General features: G+C 39.1%; 1 protein-coding gene across 2 annotated transcripts; it reads right to left on the bottom strand.

The window, feature by feature from the left end:
• Positions 1-406: 406 nt before the first annotated feature.
• On the bottom strand, positions 407-14,379 carry rubcn (rubicon autophagy regulator). Of its 2 annotated transcripts, XM_033964825.2 has the most exons (21): positions 14,128-14,379; positions 12,757-12,910; positions 12,535-12,618; positions 12,275-12,434; positions 12,091-12,197; positions 11,778-12,003; positions 11,285-11,698; positions 10,540-10,632; positions 10,342-10,457; positions 10,063-10,261; positions 9,886-9,993; positions 9,338-9,412; positions 8,191-8,251; positions 7,220-7,355; positions 6,674-6,819; positions 6,525-6,589; positions 5,413-5,651; positions 5,248-5,309; positions 4,986-5,139; positions 4,268-4,361; positions 407-2,078 (listed from the first exon to the last, which is right to left on the bottom strand). In XM_033964825.2, the coding sequence occupies exons 1-21, from the start codon at positions 14,160-14,162 to the stop codon at positions 1,942-1,944; spliced, it is 2,865 nt and encodes a 954-aa protein (XP_033820716.1). In that variant the 5' UTR covers positions 14,163-14,379; the 3' UTR covers positions 407-1,941. The 2 variants fall into 2 exon arrangements, with proteins under 2 accessions (XP_033820716.1, XP_033820717.1); XM_033964826.2 differs by lacking the exon at positions 9,338-9,412.
• Between the last annotated feature and the right edge of the window lie 1,714 nt (positions 14,380-16,093).

Here is a 16,093-nt window from a genome sequence, read left to right as displayed (position 1 = left end):
CTAACCCACGTCACCCCCAGTGTCTGAATACACCGGTGAATGAATGTGTGTGTGAATGGGCGAGTGGGTGCTTGATGTAAAGCACTTTTGAGTGGCTTGAAGGTGGAAAAGCACTATGTGAAAATGTGACCATTTATCATTTATATAGATTTTCTGTGATTTTCAAGATATATTTGAATTTTAAACTTTTCTTTCCCATTAGGCCTTTTATCCTCGTCTGTTTCATTCAATGTATGACTTGGTCTCTTTCCTGGACAGGACCTTTACTCTTAGACAAAGCATTTAATTAATTTGCACTAAAACATTCATCTGCAGTTTGTTTTTTGTTTTTTTTGGTCTTTTTCAAAACAGTGTTAGTTTCATTTCCAATCTAAAATAATACCAGCACAAGCAAACTGATACGTAATAACAGTCTAGCCAATCATTTATTGTATTCACAACATAATTACAACATACATAACAAAATCAAACTTAACAATAATTAACTTTGTAATCAGTATTGCACTTTAAACCTTCAAAGCATTATATGATTTAAGGCAGTCAGATAACACAGCTGCTGTTGTAATAAAAGTAGTGAGCTAACACGCAGTCTATTTGAGAGCATCACATTGTCTTCATTGTTAAGTGGTCTCTCATATTTTTCACCAGTGCATACAAAAAAAACCTGCAAATAGAACAGATCTGTGTGATGAATTTTAACATAGGCCTAAGATTGTATTGAAGGTAGGTGAAGACGTGATTTTTTTTTAAAACATTTCCAGTGCAGATGACTTAATCCCAAATATTCTAAGTGCTGTGGGACATATAACCATCACATACACTACCAGTCAACCGTTTGGACACAACATCTCATTCAATTTGTACAATTCTCTATATTTTAGATGGATACAGAAGATATCATATACAAAAAGTGAGATATACACAATTATGGAGTAAAAATAACAAAAGGTAACTCTAATATTACTCATTTTTAATTTTAGATTTAAATCAAAGTAGCCACCGTTTGCCTTGTTGAAAAATATTTAGTAGTTATTTATCTTTTTTCTTTTCTACATAATTCCATGTGTCTTGCTTCACTTATTTGATGTCTTCTGTGTGTATATATAAAATTTAGAAAGTAGTAAAAGTAAAGAAAAAACACTGAATGAGATGGAGTGTCCAAACTTTCAACTGGTAGAGTATCTGGAACATTTAATAATTTTGCATAATCTCTCATCAGGTCTAAATATCTCATGTAACCAGCTCTGTCAATTCAAGTTCATTGGTCCCAGTTCCACAAAGTGTTTTTTTCATTTAAAAACTTTGCACAAAAGGAGTGCCAAGAAGAGAGAATTGGTCAAATAAATTAACTTACAATATAAACTTTTTGAAATAGTGCCAGCCATTTAGTCTTGTTATCAAACACGAGCTAAAAAAGAAGCTACAGAAAATGCAGCTAAACTGGAGTAAAAACAAAAATTCAAACTCTATCAAAGATCAATAAAAACACTCTTTGAAAATACAGATCAGTAATACAAACTTAAGTCATCTTTGGCCCTCTCTTTACAATTAACACAACTTCATATTCTGCCAGAAAGGAAGTTCCATACGTTTTATAAAGAACAAAAGTGTAAAACTGTGCCCAGGATTTAAAATTATTTTTGTTAAGCTGTGGCAAAATTGGTAATTTTTTATTTATTTTTCTTGAAGCGACTACTTTACCAAATGATGCAAAAGCCACAGGTTGATTGCTACAACAAACTTAAAAGAACCAAGTAGTCAATATAAAGAAATTCAAAAATCTGACTGGATTAAAACTTTACAAATTAAAGTGCACAAAGGGGCTGACATTAAACACGCATTAACATCAGCAGTAGGCATGTTTGAGGTCTTCAGTAACTACAATCACTTTTGTCAAGTTTATGCTCCGTCTTTATTCCTTGAATTTAATTTCCCTCTGCTTTACGTCCCGCCTCCTTCGTCTTCTTGTTCTTCCATGTTTTTCCGAGCCATTCTCTCCCTCCGTTCCGCAAGACGCTGGCAGCGAGGACACTCTCTACCTGGCTTGAAGCAGTTGCGGTGGTAGCACGCATGGCACTCTGAAAACAAGAAAACACATACTTAATATTTCTGGAAACAAAAGGCAGTAACTTTGAAGCACTAGGTGATTGCAAGAGAAGTGGGGAAAAACAGCCAACGCCCTCCAAACCAAACACATGATAACCAGTTATACAGGTTTCTCCCTAAGGCACGTTTCAGCGTCCCAGCGAACGACCAATCAGATACAGGAGAGGGGCAAAGACCGAGAGGGAAGAGTATAAAAGGAGCAGAAAGTAAGAAACAACGGGAGCGGATCGGAGGAGGCCAGAGCTGATACTGCGAGAACCAACCTGCACCAGTAACTAGTACTGAAATGCCACGAACCAGGGCTCTACCATATAATCTGTAGTCAACGTAACTACAATTTAATAAACAAAACAAATGATATAATTTAAAATACGTTTATTAATTTTCCTCTCAAAATAGGAGAAAAAAGAAGACTTGGCAAAAAACATGACAAACATGCTTGTAAAAATAAATAAGGCAAACAAAAACCAAATTTCACTAACACTAAAACATCAATAATTCCTCCTCCTTAACGCAAATGAAATATGGACATTTTCCACTTGTGGAAAATGGCTCATTACTGTGTGAATTGAAAGCATCACCCACTACTGCCAAACAGCCTCCACCAACAGCAAACTCAACAGAAATACATGACACTAATGAGCTGTGCGAGCAAGCCTGACGTCATGAAGCACCACAACCAAAGCAGCTACGAGAAAACTACAGGTTGCGTTCACGTGACATAACAGCAGTTTAGAATCAGTTTAAGATTGTTCTGGAGGACAGGCCAGAATTTGATGCTATTTGCTGTTTAACTGTCACATTGCAGATTTGTTGACTTGGTTTAGGATTAATATTTCTGTAATTACTGGACCTACTCACATGAAACAAAAATTGGCACAAAGTTCAAAGCCTTCCCTATCGGCATAGACAAACAAAAGTGCAATTATGTTTTTATAATAATGTGAGAACATGGTGCCAAGACGTGATTGTTTTCGGTTGAATGAACTTAAGATAACATAAGATTAATGTGGCAAATTTGTGGAGCCAAACCTTAATTGATGAACCACAAATGTTGAAACTTTATCATTATACGTTTGGATATTTCTTTAAAAAAAGGGTAAATGTTATAAAGAGTGATATTGGCCCCAGTCTTCCACCAACCAATTCTATAATGTGATCGCAACCTATAGAAAAAAATGTCCTAAATGAGGACAATGAAATCACTGGACAAAAAAAACTAAACAAAATTATAGTAGAAAGGGTGAGCCAAGTTTTGTCTTTCAGTCAGACTTTCCTTCGCCCCCTGACATAGTTTTGGGATTATTATCAGTACTGTTGCTCTGCTCACTCCCTGCATCTTTTCTTTCACTGTTTGGGTCCATATCTGGTGTGACCCCCTTTCCCCTGGTTAACCTTCTTGCCTTGCGTGTTCTGTGCGATCTCCAGTTGGTTCTTGTTACAAATGCTGGCTTTTCCTCATTTGTGACTTCATCCACTCTGAGAGATTCCTCATTGTGCATTGATGAAACAGTCTCTTCCTCCTGTTCCATTATCTTTTTAGCTTCCACCTTAGTTTCAGTTTTTGAGACATTTTTGCCTAGTTTTGCCACCTTCCACAGTGACTTTTTCTGCTGTACTTTTGACATTTGAACTAAATTCTCAGTGCTGCTGCATGATCCACTTTTCATTATACTTTCATTCTCCTCAGTTTTAGAAAAGCCCTTTTTAAACTTTTCAATTTGAAAAAACTTAAACAGACTTTTTTCTTTTTTCCTAGGCCTTTTGTCCTCCTCTTTTTCTTCCTCCTCTGTTTCATCCCCTGTTTCTGATTCACTCTGTCTTTCCTGCGCATCATCTTTACTCTTAGATAAAGCTTTTATCAATTTCTTTGTGCTAAATACATTCAATATACTTTCTTTTTCCTGTTTAATGACATCCCGTGTGACTTCACCTGTGTCTATACCTTCATTCTCTCCAACACAGCCTTCACTACTTGTATTTGAATCACTATCGTTTTCAAACTCCTCCCCTCCCTCCCCTAGCTTCCTGTCTAGAGAGAGGACCCGTGCGAGCCTGCGGGGTTTGACAATCTTCAGATCATCCCAGGTAATTGAGAGAGACGGACGAGTGGAGGGGGCTCTGAGACCACCCAGGCCTGACACCTGGACAGAGGGCTCACCTTCGCAGCGCTGGCACTTGCTGAGCTGGAAGGGATAGATAATGTCTTTTCCGTTGCCACAAAACTCGCACACAAAGCCCTTTGCCTGGCACAGCTGGGGAAAAATGGAAGGAAAAAAATCTACATATAAAAAAGTCATAAATAAATATGTGTTTGTAGTAATACAATTCAATGAAAACTAAACTTGAATTTAGTGATTGAGTGAGCTAGAAAGTGAACTCTTGATACGTTATTTTCAGCTGGCTGATCTGAACCACTAAAATAGATTGGAGTAGAGTCAACTTAATGATGCACTATATAACATTGGTGGAGGGCCACCACCTGAATTTAAGTTATTATTTAAGTGTTATTGCTTTGCCTAATGTGTTTCACAGTATGGCATTTACATTTTTGCTCAATTACAGGCGTTTTGATGGCTAAAGAATACCCTGAGATACTTTGCTACTCCACAGATCTGACCTGTAACTTTGTCTAGTGGCATCTGCTTGTTTCTAAGAATATAGAGAAGTTTAATGCCATACTGTGAAACATTCTAGGCAAAATAATCCCTCCACAAGAGATATATCGTGCACCTGTAATAGGATAAATTACATCCTACAAACATACATGGCTAATAGTATGACACCAATGATGAATTTATGTCTTTACTTAAAAAAAACAAGCAAAGTAATAGTAATTAATTCTATTGAAAATTAAAACAATATATATATACACTTACCACGCAGCCAGCTACATGTCTTGTACCAAGTTTGAGCAGCTCTTTCATTCGAGGGGCCAGCTCCCCGTTGCGAACAGCTGTAAGGTCATTGAGCGAAAAGAGGTGGTGGTCCTCTGTGAGGTGACCAGGCAAAGTGTCAAACTGCTCCAAAACCCTAAAAAGCAACAAACAAAAGATTACATGTTTGGTCACATAATCCAAGAGGGTGTTACGAGAACAATTATGATGACAAAGAAATGGGAGAAACTAACAAATAACTTACTCTTTGGAAAATCGACAGGTCTTGAACAGGTTTTTCATATGCAACAGCTGCACTCTTAAAACCTGAAACAATACAAAACAATAATCATGTAGTGCGAGTGGTGCAACTTATCTGGAACACATTCTAATACCTAAGAGCTGATTTTCAATTTGACAGTCCACTTACCCTGACTGACTCCAGAGCCTTGATTTTCTTGTACAGGCCACTGTTGATGTCATTAGGGTTAAACAGTGGGTCTCCAGCAATCTTACTTAGAAGGTCCCGGGCAAAGTTGCTAACATAATACTTGCTGAAGTCCCACTTCCTCAAAACTCGGCCAGGTACAATAGCCTGTGCGTTCTCATGACAACACTGGCAGAAGTAGCGACCCAAATATTCGCAGTAACGTAGTCGCTTAATGTAGTCTAAGGCAAAACAAGGTAAAATACAGAAATGAGTGAAATTAGTGTTTTTCATAATATTGTTGTTCTTGTAGCTGCTGTATGTGTTGTTAATGTAACTGCTTTTTTATGTGACACTCGGATGCTATGCCGACAAGTGTGTGTCAAGGTTCTACCCATCAGTTACTGGTCTGTTTGGAGACTGGCTCTAGCGAGTTGTTTTTGTGTCTGTCGTTTTGGGGTCTGTCGTTTTGGGGTCTGTCTGTTTTGGGGTCTGTCTGTTTTGGGGTCTGTCTGTTTTGGGGTCTGTCTGTTTTGGGGTCTGTCTGTTTTGGGGTCTGTCTGTTTTGGGGTCTGTCTGTTTTGGGGTCTGTCTGTTTTGGGGTCTGTCTGTTTTGGGGTCTGTCTGTTTTGGGGTCTGTCTGTTTTGGGGTCTGTCTGTTTTGGGGTCTGTCTGTTTTGGGGTCTGTCTGTTTTGGGGTCTGTCTGTTTTGGGGTCTGTCTGTTTTGGGGTCTGTCTGTTTTGGGGTCTGTCTGTTTTGGGGTCTGTCTGTTTTGGGGTCTGTCTGTTTTGGGGTCTGTCTGTTTTGGGGTCTGTCTGTTTTGGGGTCTGTCTGTTTTGGGGTCTGTCTGTTTTGGGGTCTGTCTGTTTTGGGGTCTGTCTGTTTTGGGGTCTGTCTGTTTTGGGGTCTGTCTGTTTTGGGGTCTGTCTGTTTTGGGGTCTGTCTGTTTTGGGGTCTGTCTGTTTTGGGGTCTGTCTGTTTTGGGGTCTGTCTGTTTTGGTGTTGGTTATAGCCTGGTGTACAGAAAATACAACATTGATGTGAAATCTGGCGTGTTTCCTTACAACCGGAACACTACAATATGTTCATATCCTGTTTAAAACAACTTTCCTACCTGGGTCAATGCGAATGCCACAACCAGCGCAGCGATAGTTCTGTTTTGCAATAACAATCTTCCTTCTGATGATTCAGTAAAGAAAAGTATACATTTAAACGTTTGTTAGTTACCTCACATAGCAAGTTTTTTTTAGCCCAGTTACTGACTTGGGAGTAGGATGGATGTTAAAGATGATCTGTGGTCGAGGAGGAGCCCATTCCAAGTTTCCTCGAACACGAATTCTCAGTTTGTAAATATCCGCATGTTCGCCATCATCAGGGGAAATGGGCAACGAGTCAGGAATAGGTAATAGCTGTGAAAGTAGTATATGCTTAATGACAGGGTCAGAATTATGGCTGGGCGATATAAGAAATACTATTTTTTTCTTTTACTGACTGAACACAGTTTGATATGATTTAGTCTCATTAAAACAATAATCATTCTCTGAACATGAGAAATACAGACTTTAATCATTACCAAGAACAACATAACTTCCTGTTAAATCAGAATTCTGCTCTAAACCACATGCTTTTACTGATTAAAAAAGCCCCAAGCTCATTGCTGACAATTACAAATAATTTAATCTCAATGTTGATTCAAATTTGATTCAAAAGACCGCCCTGCTCAGAATAATATGACAACAAATTAAATCCCCTTGAACAGTAATTGGTAAATTTTTTAAATTGTGCTTTAAGCATTAATATCGTGCATACCTTCTGAGGTGCATCATGTTCTGGGACCAGCCAGTCGAGTTCAGAAGCGGCAGGCAGCTGCATGCCTTCAAACTGCCGGAGCAAACCCATGGCAACCGACTCTGCAGAGTTGGACTGGAGGAAGGTGGGAGAGCTGCTGCAAATGCAAATAGGAAGTGTCACTAAGTCCAGACTGCATTTTCTCAGAAACTATATCATTTAGCCTGATAAGAAATGATCCAATGAAGTTTATTTATATAGCACATTTTATAAACAGTTTCCAAAGTGCTGCACAGAGAAAAACATTAAAACAAATAAACAATGGCTCTATGAGTGCTTTAAAAAAAAAACAGAAACAAACCCTAAAATAATAAATTAAATTCCTGTGGTGTCAAAAGTCAGAGAATAAAAGTGGGTCTTAAGATCAGACTAAAACATTCTCTTCACTGTAAAAGAACTTAATTCCTGTTCTATACAAAGTTCAGATGAGTAGAAATGGCAGTATGATTAAAAGGAAAAACATGATCTATAACATGTCAGAACAAACATGGCAACTTACGAGCATAAGGGAGATATATTATAGTTTTTAAATCAATTAGTAGTTCTGAATTTTGTACTTAAAAGGGGACTAAGTTTGGAACTCCCTGCCTCTACACATCAGAGACTCACTACACACCCTCAAAAAACACCTCAAAACTCACCTTTTCCTCTAAACCCTTTAATGCCCATTAATGACCACTCTCCCTCATTAGCCTACTTGTTTTTTGTGTGCCTTGTCCAGTTTTATGTTCAACTATGTAAAGCATCTTCCGAGTTACCATGAAAAGCAATATACAAAACCGGTTATCATCATCATCGTTATAATCGCAATAATAATAATAATAATACATTTTGAGGAGTGAGCAAATGTCAACTACACATGAATTTCCACATAATTTTCTAGATCAATTTTCTACAGAAATGACGAAGTGAAAGAGGAAGAGGCGACTTACATGGACTCTGAGCTTAGGAAGGACCTGCCACTGGAGCTTACACTGCGTTTTATGTCGGCATCTGAAGATCAAAGGTCAAAAATGCATTATGAGATCAGCTTAAAAGATCATACAAAACTTTTACATCTTTTTATCTTGAAAATGGGTGTGAGGCACTAAATATATCAGCAGATGATTATAACTACAGAAATGTCAATATTTGTTAAAAATTAGAGACATGCAAACTTGTTTAAGAGGATGTAATGAAAAGCAAAAATCCCCAAAAGTACCACAAATACAAATACTAGATCTAAATTTAGGAAACAAAATAAATAAAACTGTCCACATTGAAACAGGCTGAAATGTTTTGGGATTTTTTGTAACATGTGTTTATAGTCCCTTCCTTACACACATTACTAGCAGTTGGCTGAGGACTTTTTCCTCGGGGCAAAAAGCACGGCTGAGTCGATAATTTCAATAAGAGAGGGTCTAATTGCAGTTCTATATAAAATATATAAGATTCCACAGGAATCTGTGTTTGGCAAGGCAATTGTGCAAAATGTCTCCCTTTGTTTTGGCTTCAAGTCTCTGGATTGAACAGTACAAGGGTTAACACATTAAAATGCATGATTAAATTTGAAAGGAAAAAAACAGATGGAAAATGGGCGATGATTGGTAAACCAGTAAGTTAACTCCCTGTCGACACTCTACAGTACTTACAAAGTGCTAGTCTCCTAAAGCAGTCCCCTACAAGCACAGACACATTTAAATTTTACACTATCAAGTCCCTGAAGCACTGCCCAACAGCAGCGACAAACAGCCAAGCTGATGTTTAAGAAGACAGGAGGCAGCAGGCTCCACTTCAAGCTGACAATCTGCAGCACTCTACTTTACCATATTATCTTTTGGATGTAAAAGGTCACTTACAAATAATATTTTCATGTTTGGTCATATTTTTGTACAATTGTTATTTCATTATGTGGATATTAACTTCAATTATTCAAATATGAAAAATTGATCACTGCAACTGCGTAAGATAAGGACTAAGAGTAATTTATATAAGAGAAAAGCAAAGCTGTCTGCATAGTCTAAGTTTGAAATGGAGCCCTAAGCTTCCTCTCAAAGGACTGGATGCTAGGAGCCCCTCCAGCAGTTGTCCATCAGATACCTGAGAAGAGGGAGGCGAGAGACAACGAGAGGCCGTTCTGTGACACTGCCAGCAGGGACTGCCCCTCACAGCCATCTGAGAGACAGAGACACTCAGCACAACCATCACCACAAGCAGACAGTCAAAACATACCACACCGCAGTAAACTGCTGAACTTGAGAGTATTATAAACAGGCGGCACCCATATCTGCTTGAACACAGGGAGCTAGCTCATCTCATTTGCATTAAACTCATAACAAGTTCATTTAAAGCAACAGCTGTGGTAATTATCTTAGCTGTTAGTTTACAGAAATGATTATCAGCAGTTTGTCCAGTAGTGATTAGCAGACGACACCAAGCCTGCTCCAAATGCCCACATCCAATTACACAGAGAGCAGGAATAATCACATGCTAATTAACGATTGCGCTCTTGTTTATGATCTGAAATGGGATGATGAGTTGGCAAAAAGATGGTGAGTGAAATTTGGATCGGTAATTTATACAGTAGCTTTACACAAACACAGCTGTCACATAGCTTTGTGACAGAGGAACATTTATTGTATTTTTACCTCGTAGTTCACATTCTTCCACCTCTTCTGCTGAACCAGAGTCAGACAGGCCCTGGTAAGAGTCTTGGGAGCTTCGTCTGGAAGTGCCACTGTCTGTGGAGTGAAAATCTGAAAAGAAATGTGTGATAGCTCAGATAAAGTAACAGTGTAGAAAAGCTATGTTTCAGACAGACTCACTATGGCTGGAGGCTGCGCAGGGCGGCAGGCGGCTACGGCGGATCTGTTGCCTGCGCAGTCGAATCTTCTGTTTGAGCTGCTGAATCTCACAGTCACTGTCCCCCTCCTCCTCCCCCTCCTCCTCCTGACGCCGCAGGTTGTACTTCATTAATTCAATGGCTGCAATTAGGGATTCTGAAATGCTAAAATGAGCATTCTCCTAAAAACAGGGTAACAACAGGAAATCCATGAATAATCACAATGTGTCTTTTCAATGCTTATGAAGTTAAAGGTGTAAACCTTTTCAAGGTCAGCACAGCTGCCAAAGTCCTGCTCAGACAGATAGCTGATGAGGCTCTGTCCCTCTGAGGGCTTCCTGAACATCCCATCAGAAACACTTCTGCTTTGAGATCCATCTGTGCCAAGATGAAATTTTACTTTCTCTATATGTTTTATGAAAATAAAAGCAAACTTATAACCTGCAATGCACAAACTTACCGGACTCCATATAAAGAGAATTAGGAGTACTGGAATCACTGCTCTGTGGTGCAAATGGATTATAATCCTTCACACGGTCATCTCCTGATGATTCTAAAAAATGAAATTGATTTTGAAATGAAATAAATATTTTGAGCAAAACATGCAAAGAGGAATTTGTTTTCATGCAACAGTAATGTCTCTTATAATGCATGAAATGATGTTTTCATGTTCTCATATTCTCTTTTACTAAAATAAATAAAAATAATACAACAAAACATTTTTAAAAATCATTTAGATGATAAGACAATGGCTACAAATGCAGTCCAAAATACAGAAAAAAACACACAAAATAACAAAAGAACAAAATAGACCAATCTATCAAAATTACAAATGACTTGATAAAAATGGAGGCGTAAATGAGGAGGTGCTTGGTCATGCAGAGAAAGGGAAAGGGGTCATGTGATGGAGTACAGTTGCGCTGCACTGCCAACCTGCAACCGGATCTTCTATTATTATGGTGATTTTCCGTGGGCCCGCTCCTTTCCACGGTAAGATTAGAAAGGAGATATAGTATAAACAAAAGACAGTTACCCAAAGCCAAAAAGCAGAAGTGATTATTGAAGCAGAAAAGTTTAGCAGAATTTTATAATAGTAGGTGAGACTCTTTCTGTGTTCATTTTTAAGTTCTTTTAACCACATAGTTAACAAATATGACGCTCTTTGTACAAAATAGTAATTTGCTTATCATTCTGACAATACTCACCATTCCTGAGTTTTTGATTGAGTCCTGTATCAGAAAACGACCGAGCATGTCCACGGGACCCCCGGCCCGGCCCCCTCTGTCCCTCAGAGAAAGATGAGCGCCTTGGTGGAGGTGGAGCCAATAAGTTGTTTTTAGTATTCTGTTCCTTCTTTTCTCCCTGATCACTACAGGGGGTAGAGCTTCTGGAGTCATGGCGATTCCGTTGTCCCAGGTTACCAATAGCAAGGTACTCTGGGCCATCGTCAAAGTCCCCTTCACCAGAGTCACAGGTTTCAAGTGGAGATGGAGACTCTGGTAATGAGATACAAGGAGTAGAAATGTGGCCTACAGCCGGAGTGGTGCCTGCTTCGCTGTCTCCCGCTGCAGACACACAAACCCATGGAGGTCCCAAGCTGTTTGCCGCAGACAAGTTATCTACAAAACAGAAGAGATGAATGAGCTATGTTAAAACTTTTATAACTTAAATGTTTTAAATGAAACTCCCGAAACCCACTTGTACTGTTCCCATTTTGGAAGCTGAAATCTGCAGAGTGGCTAGTGTTGGGAGTGCTGGAATCAGCCTCACGCAGGGAACAGTGGGAAGTGGTGAGTCTGCGGTTTAAAGAGATGCCTTTGGGAGTTAAATCCATACTTCTCCATGCACCCCCAGACCCGGGCAACACACACAGGCTCTGGGTTTTCAACAGACCCATGCCAGGAGAGCTTTTTAGCGGGGACAACTGCCAAAACCAAGCAGAAATTAATATAAAATGATTAAACAATCCAAAAATACATAACATAAAACATAATCTAGTAACACATCATACCCCAACTGTGTCTATTTGGGCCAGCAGTTTGGGATTATTCTGCTCCACAGCTTCAAGGCACTGAAACATGGCGGTAACATGAGGCTCGCTGAGCAGGAAGGCATCATCTGCAAAACATAAAAAAATTATTTGTTAAGACAATGTATGAACAAAGTTTGGAGTCAATGTGAAATTTTACACTTACCGTTATAGTATTTACGCACATGTCCCAGATGCCTGAGCAGAGGGCGCAGTTGTGCTGACAATCTATGAACTTGCAAACTGTGAAGGAGCCAGCGCTCTGCTTTGTAGCTTTCACTAGTATTTGAAGTTCCGCTGTTGACTTCTGGCTCCAGGCGAATGAACTGGTAGTTGCAATAGACATTAAGCAGACAAATCAGTCTCTACACCAATGTTATTCTGTACAACACAGTTATGTTTGTAATTGAAATAGAGAGAACATACCTGTTCAACATGTGCAGCAAGATGGGGACAGATGAATCGAACACATGATACAAAAGGCCAGTAGTCCTTCTGCCTGTAGTAGACCTACAGCCAAATGCAGCACAAACAAATTAATTATATCATGTTTCTATCATTTCCTTTCTTGATTATATAGCAAAAAGGCAGCATTGGATGAGTCTAATTAAACAGGACAATGCCAGCAGCTGAGTGTGAAGTGCTGACCTGCTCATTCCTGAGTCCATGACTGAGGATGTTGTTCATGTCTTTGTGCAAGCGCTGAAGGCCTCCATAGCGTGACCACACATTTGGGTTATTTGTAGAGACAAGGCCTTCTACTGTGGTCTTTAGACTGGACAACAGCTTCCAGTGCTCTCTCCTGATGTGAAAACAGAAGGGGCATTTAGTAGAAACACAGAAGTACAATGGCATAACAGTAAGGAGGAAATTATTTAAAAAAAATGTTTTTAAGAGTTTGCTTATAAAATACTGGTTGGCTCATTTCCTCGTGATTTTTTCAATACCTCAGCAAAAAACTATAAGTTATGTTCCTGCATAAGCAGAAATATCTATACAAAACTGTGGGTAACAACTGACATCTTATCAACTATGTGATTTATATAAGTAAGTGCAAACATTCATTTACAGACACCCTCAGCATTAAACACAGGGAAACAAATCAAGCTGAACTGAAATCACGAGTTCAGCCACTGCACTAAAACTTACTAATCCAATCACATCGTGTAACATGCGATGGGCCTTTAAATGTCACAGCACGTCCTCTTCATGGCAGAGAAACCACTGCTCTTTCGCACCAGGAATGCTCGTCCCATAGGAGCAAGAATTCCTCACTTAAACTAAGCGGGTTAGGGATTAATTGTGCTTGCATAAGTACGAGTTAACTGGACAACAGCTTCCAGTACTTTGTTTTATTCCAAAGCAAAGACCGGCGCAAAAGAGCAAAAATGGCTCAAACTTAGGTCATTAATACCGTCAAATATAAAGTCATATTATTAAACATAAACGTGAACAGCCTAGTTATCTGTATATTAATGCAATGTTTTAAATAAGTCAACGTGTTGTTAAGCACTACATCAATACAGCAAGTCCTGATTTATTGCCATTCCTATTATTGTGCTGAAAACATACTTTTGACTCTCCTTTATGTTTGACAGCTAGCTTTGGCTTAAGCTAGCTACTTAGCTTGATGCTAAATCAAAACAACTTACGCTAATGCAATGTCACTGGATAAAAGGTTGACATGTGTTACATAATTGCCAATGTATTATGGCTATTCTATAGACTGTGTTGGCGTTTGGTTGCAAAGAGAAGTGAAAGCAACTATGATACTATGGTTTTACTTGTTTGTTAACCTACAGATACGAAGCCATCACTGAGGAGCAGATTAACACCAGATTTACAACCATATAACCTACATGGTCTATGTGGTAAATATGTTTCACTTCTTATTAAAAGTTTAAGTGGGTGATTTGAGAGGTTTGAGCCCAGTTTGAGGCTGGTGTAAGCGCAGAGCTAATGCTAAGAGCCGGTGACAGGCTCCTGTGGCTCCTGTGGCTCCTGTGGCTCTTCACTCACCTGCGCTCCTCCGCTTCTCCCTCCGGCAGCTCCATGTCCGCCCCACGGAGCCAAAACGCTCGATGAGACGCCAGTGTCACTGACAGACGACGCCTACCGTATTTCAACCCGAAAAGCAGTCCCGGTTAAAGGTATTGCGTGAAAGTTTCGCCATCTCCGTGTTGATATCCTCCTCGGATCTCGCAGCAGTGCAGGCCGCATGACCAGCCCTTCTGTGGGCGGAGGTGTTGACATCCGGTCTGACGCCCTTCACACTAACACTTCGAGCCTATAATATGGATCTATAACATGGTCTTATTATACTTCTGTCCTTGCCCTAAGCAGCTGTGTAATCAAGCAATGGTCGGTTTAAATAACGTCTATTTAGACATTAGACTTATGCATCTTGTTCTTGTTTCATAAAACTTTACCTAGTAAGCACTGCCCCCTACTGTTAGTTGTGAGTAGCTCAGTAGATTGATCTTCATGGGGAAATGACTGATCATCTGGACTGGAGCCTGTACATCTTACATCCACACGATGGCAGTGGTACACTAATCATGGAACAGCACTGAAGAGGCGCCATGAAGTCAGGCCTGTTGTATGAGCAGAGTAGACTAGGCTAATAATACAAAATACCAACTATGACCAGGCTCAAACTGATGATTGACCAATGAACAGACCTGATACATTAGTCCAGGGATGTCCAAACTTTTTTCACCGAGGGCCGCATACTGAAACATATTTGAAGCGGAGGGCCACAGACCAGTGATGATACAGCGAGTCAAATGGTGCATTTAACACAAGTTTGAGACATTGTACCTTTAATAAGACTTGGATGGTTATTTTTAGGTCTGTGTCACAATGCAGTGTGATGTTATTCAGGTCATAGAGATAGAATCTCTTCTGTTTGTAGTAAAAAATACTTCCTGATCAATTGGGCCAGTTTAGGAGGAAGCATGAGGGCCAACAAAAATTGGTCCGAGGGCCGCATTTAGCCCCTGGGCCGTAGTTAGGACAGCTCTGCCTTAGTCTTAGCTCTGTGTCATTAAGTTATACAACAGGGCAGTAGAACAAAAGATACCATAAAATTGTTATTTATCTGAAATAAATGAACATAAGTAATAGGTATTTTGATCATAAGGTGCATTTGTGAGGCCACAGTTTAAAAGGTAAATGTAAAATGTTGGGAAACCCTGCACGAGATTATCCTCAAGTTTAATATTCATGTGTCCTCTTCATCGACCTGTATTGAACTTTGCCTTGGATTTTAAACATAGGTAATTTTTCTTAGGCAAACATTAACAGTTGTGTCAGTTTTGAGAGGATAATGAGTTGGCAGTCTGTCAAAAAACAAAACAAAATAAAACAACTAGGCTTCTAAGTAAAGATGCATTCATTTGAAATTTTTACAATGACATAAAAACACACCCTGCTCTACGTGCTCTACGTGGTTACGGTGAGTCAGAGTAGCAACAGGAACCAACAAGAACACTGGAAAGTAAATGGAAAGGTCTGTCAGGCTGACGTATTGTGCCTGCCTGGTCTATCCAGTTCTTAAATGCAACAGTGATCCACTTTTAGCATTTTGTTCTTTCATATTTTCTTGTTTCATTGTTAAAGAAAATTTTAAACAAATAACAACTTTAGCTGACCAAGTGACTCATTTAGTAGGTTAAGTTAAAAAAATAGGTTACAACACACACTTTCTGATTTATAATCCTATTATTTACTACATCACTGCTCTACCTCGAAAACCAATCACCAATGCTAGAAGAAGTACTCAATTTTAATACTTAAGTAGGAGTACAGATAACCAAGCAAATAAAATGCTCAAGTAAAAATATCACATGGGAAAATCAGTAAAGTAAAAAGTATTAAAGTACACATTTAAAATGTACTTAAAGAATAAAAAAGTATTTTGCGCAGTTTCAGATCTAATAAAGCTTCAAATGTAGTGATTTTAATAAAGATTGTGCTGAATTTT

Source organism: Periophthalmus magnuspinnatus, chromosome 4, assembly GCF_009829125.3.
Source record: "Periophthalmus magnuspinnatus isolate fPerMag1 chromosome 4, fPerMag1.2.pri, whole genome shotgun sequence".
Classification (NCBI taxonomy): domain Eukaryota; kingdom Metazoa; phylum Chordata; class Actinopteri; order Gobiiformes; family Gobiidae; genus Periophthalmus; species Periophthalmus magnuspinnatus.
This window is presented reverse-complemented; position numbering and strand designations above follow the sequence as displayed.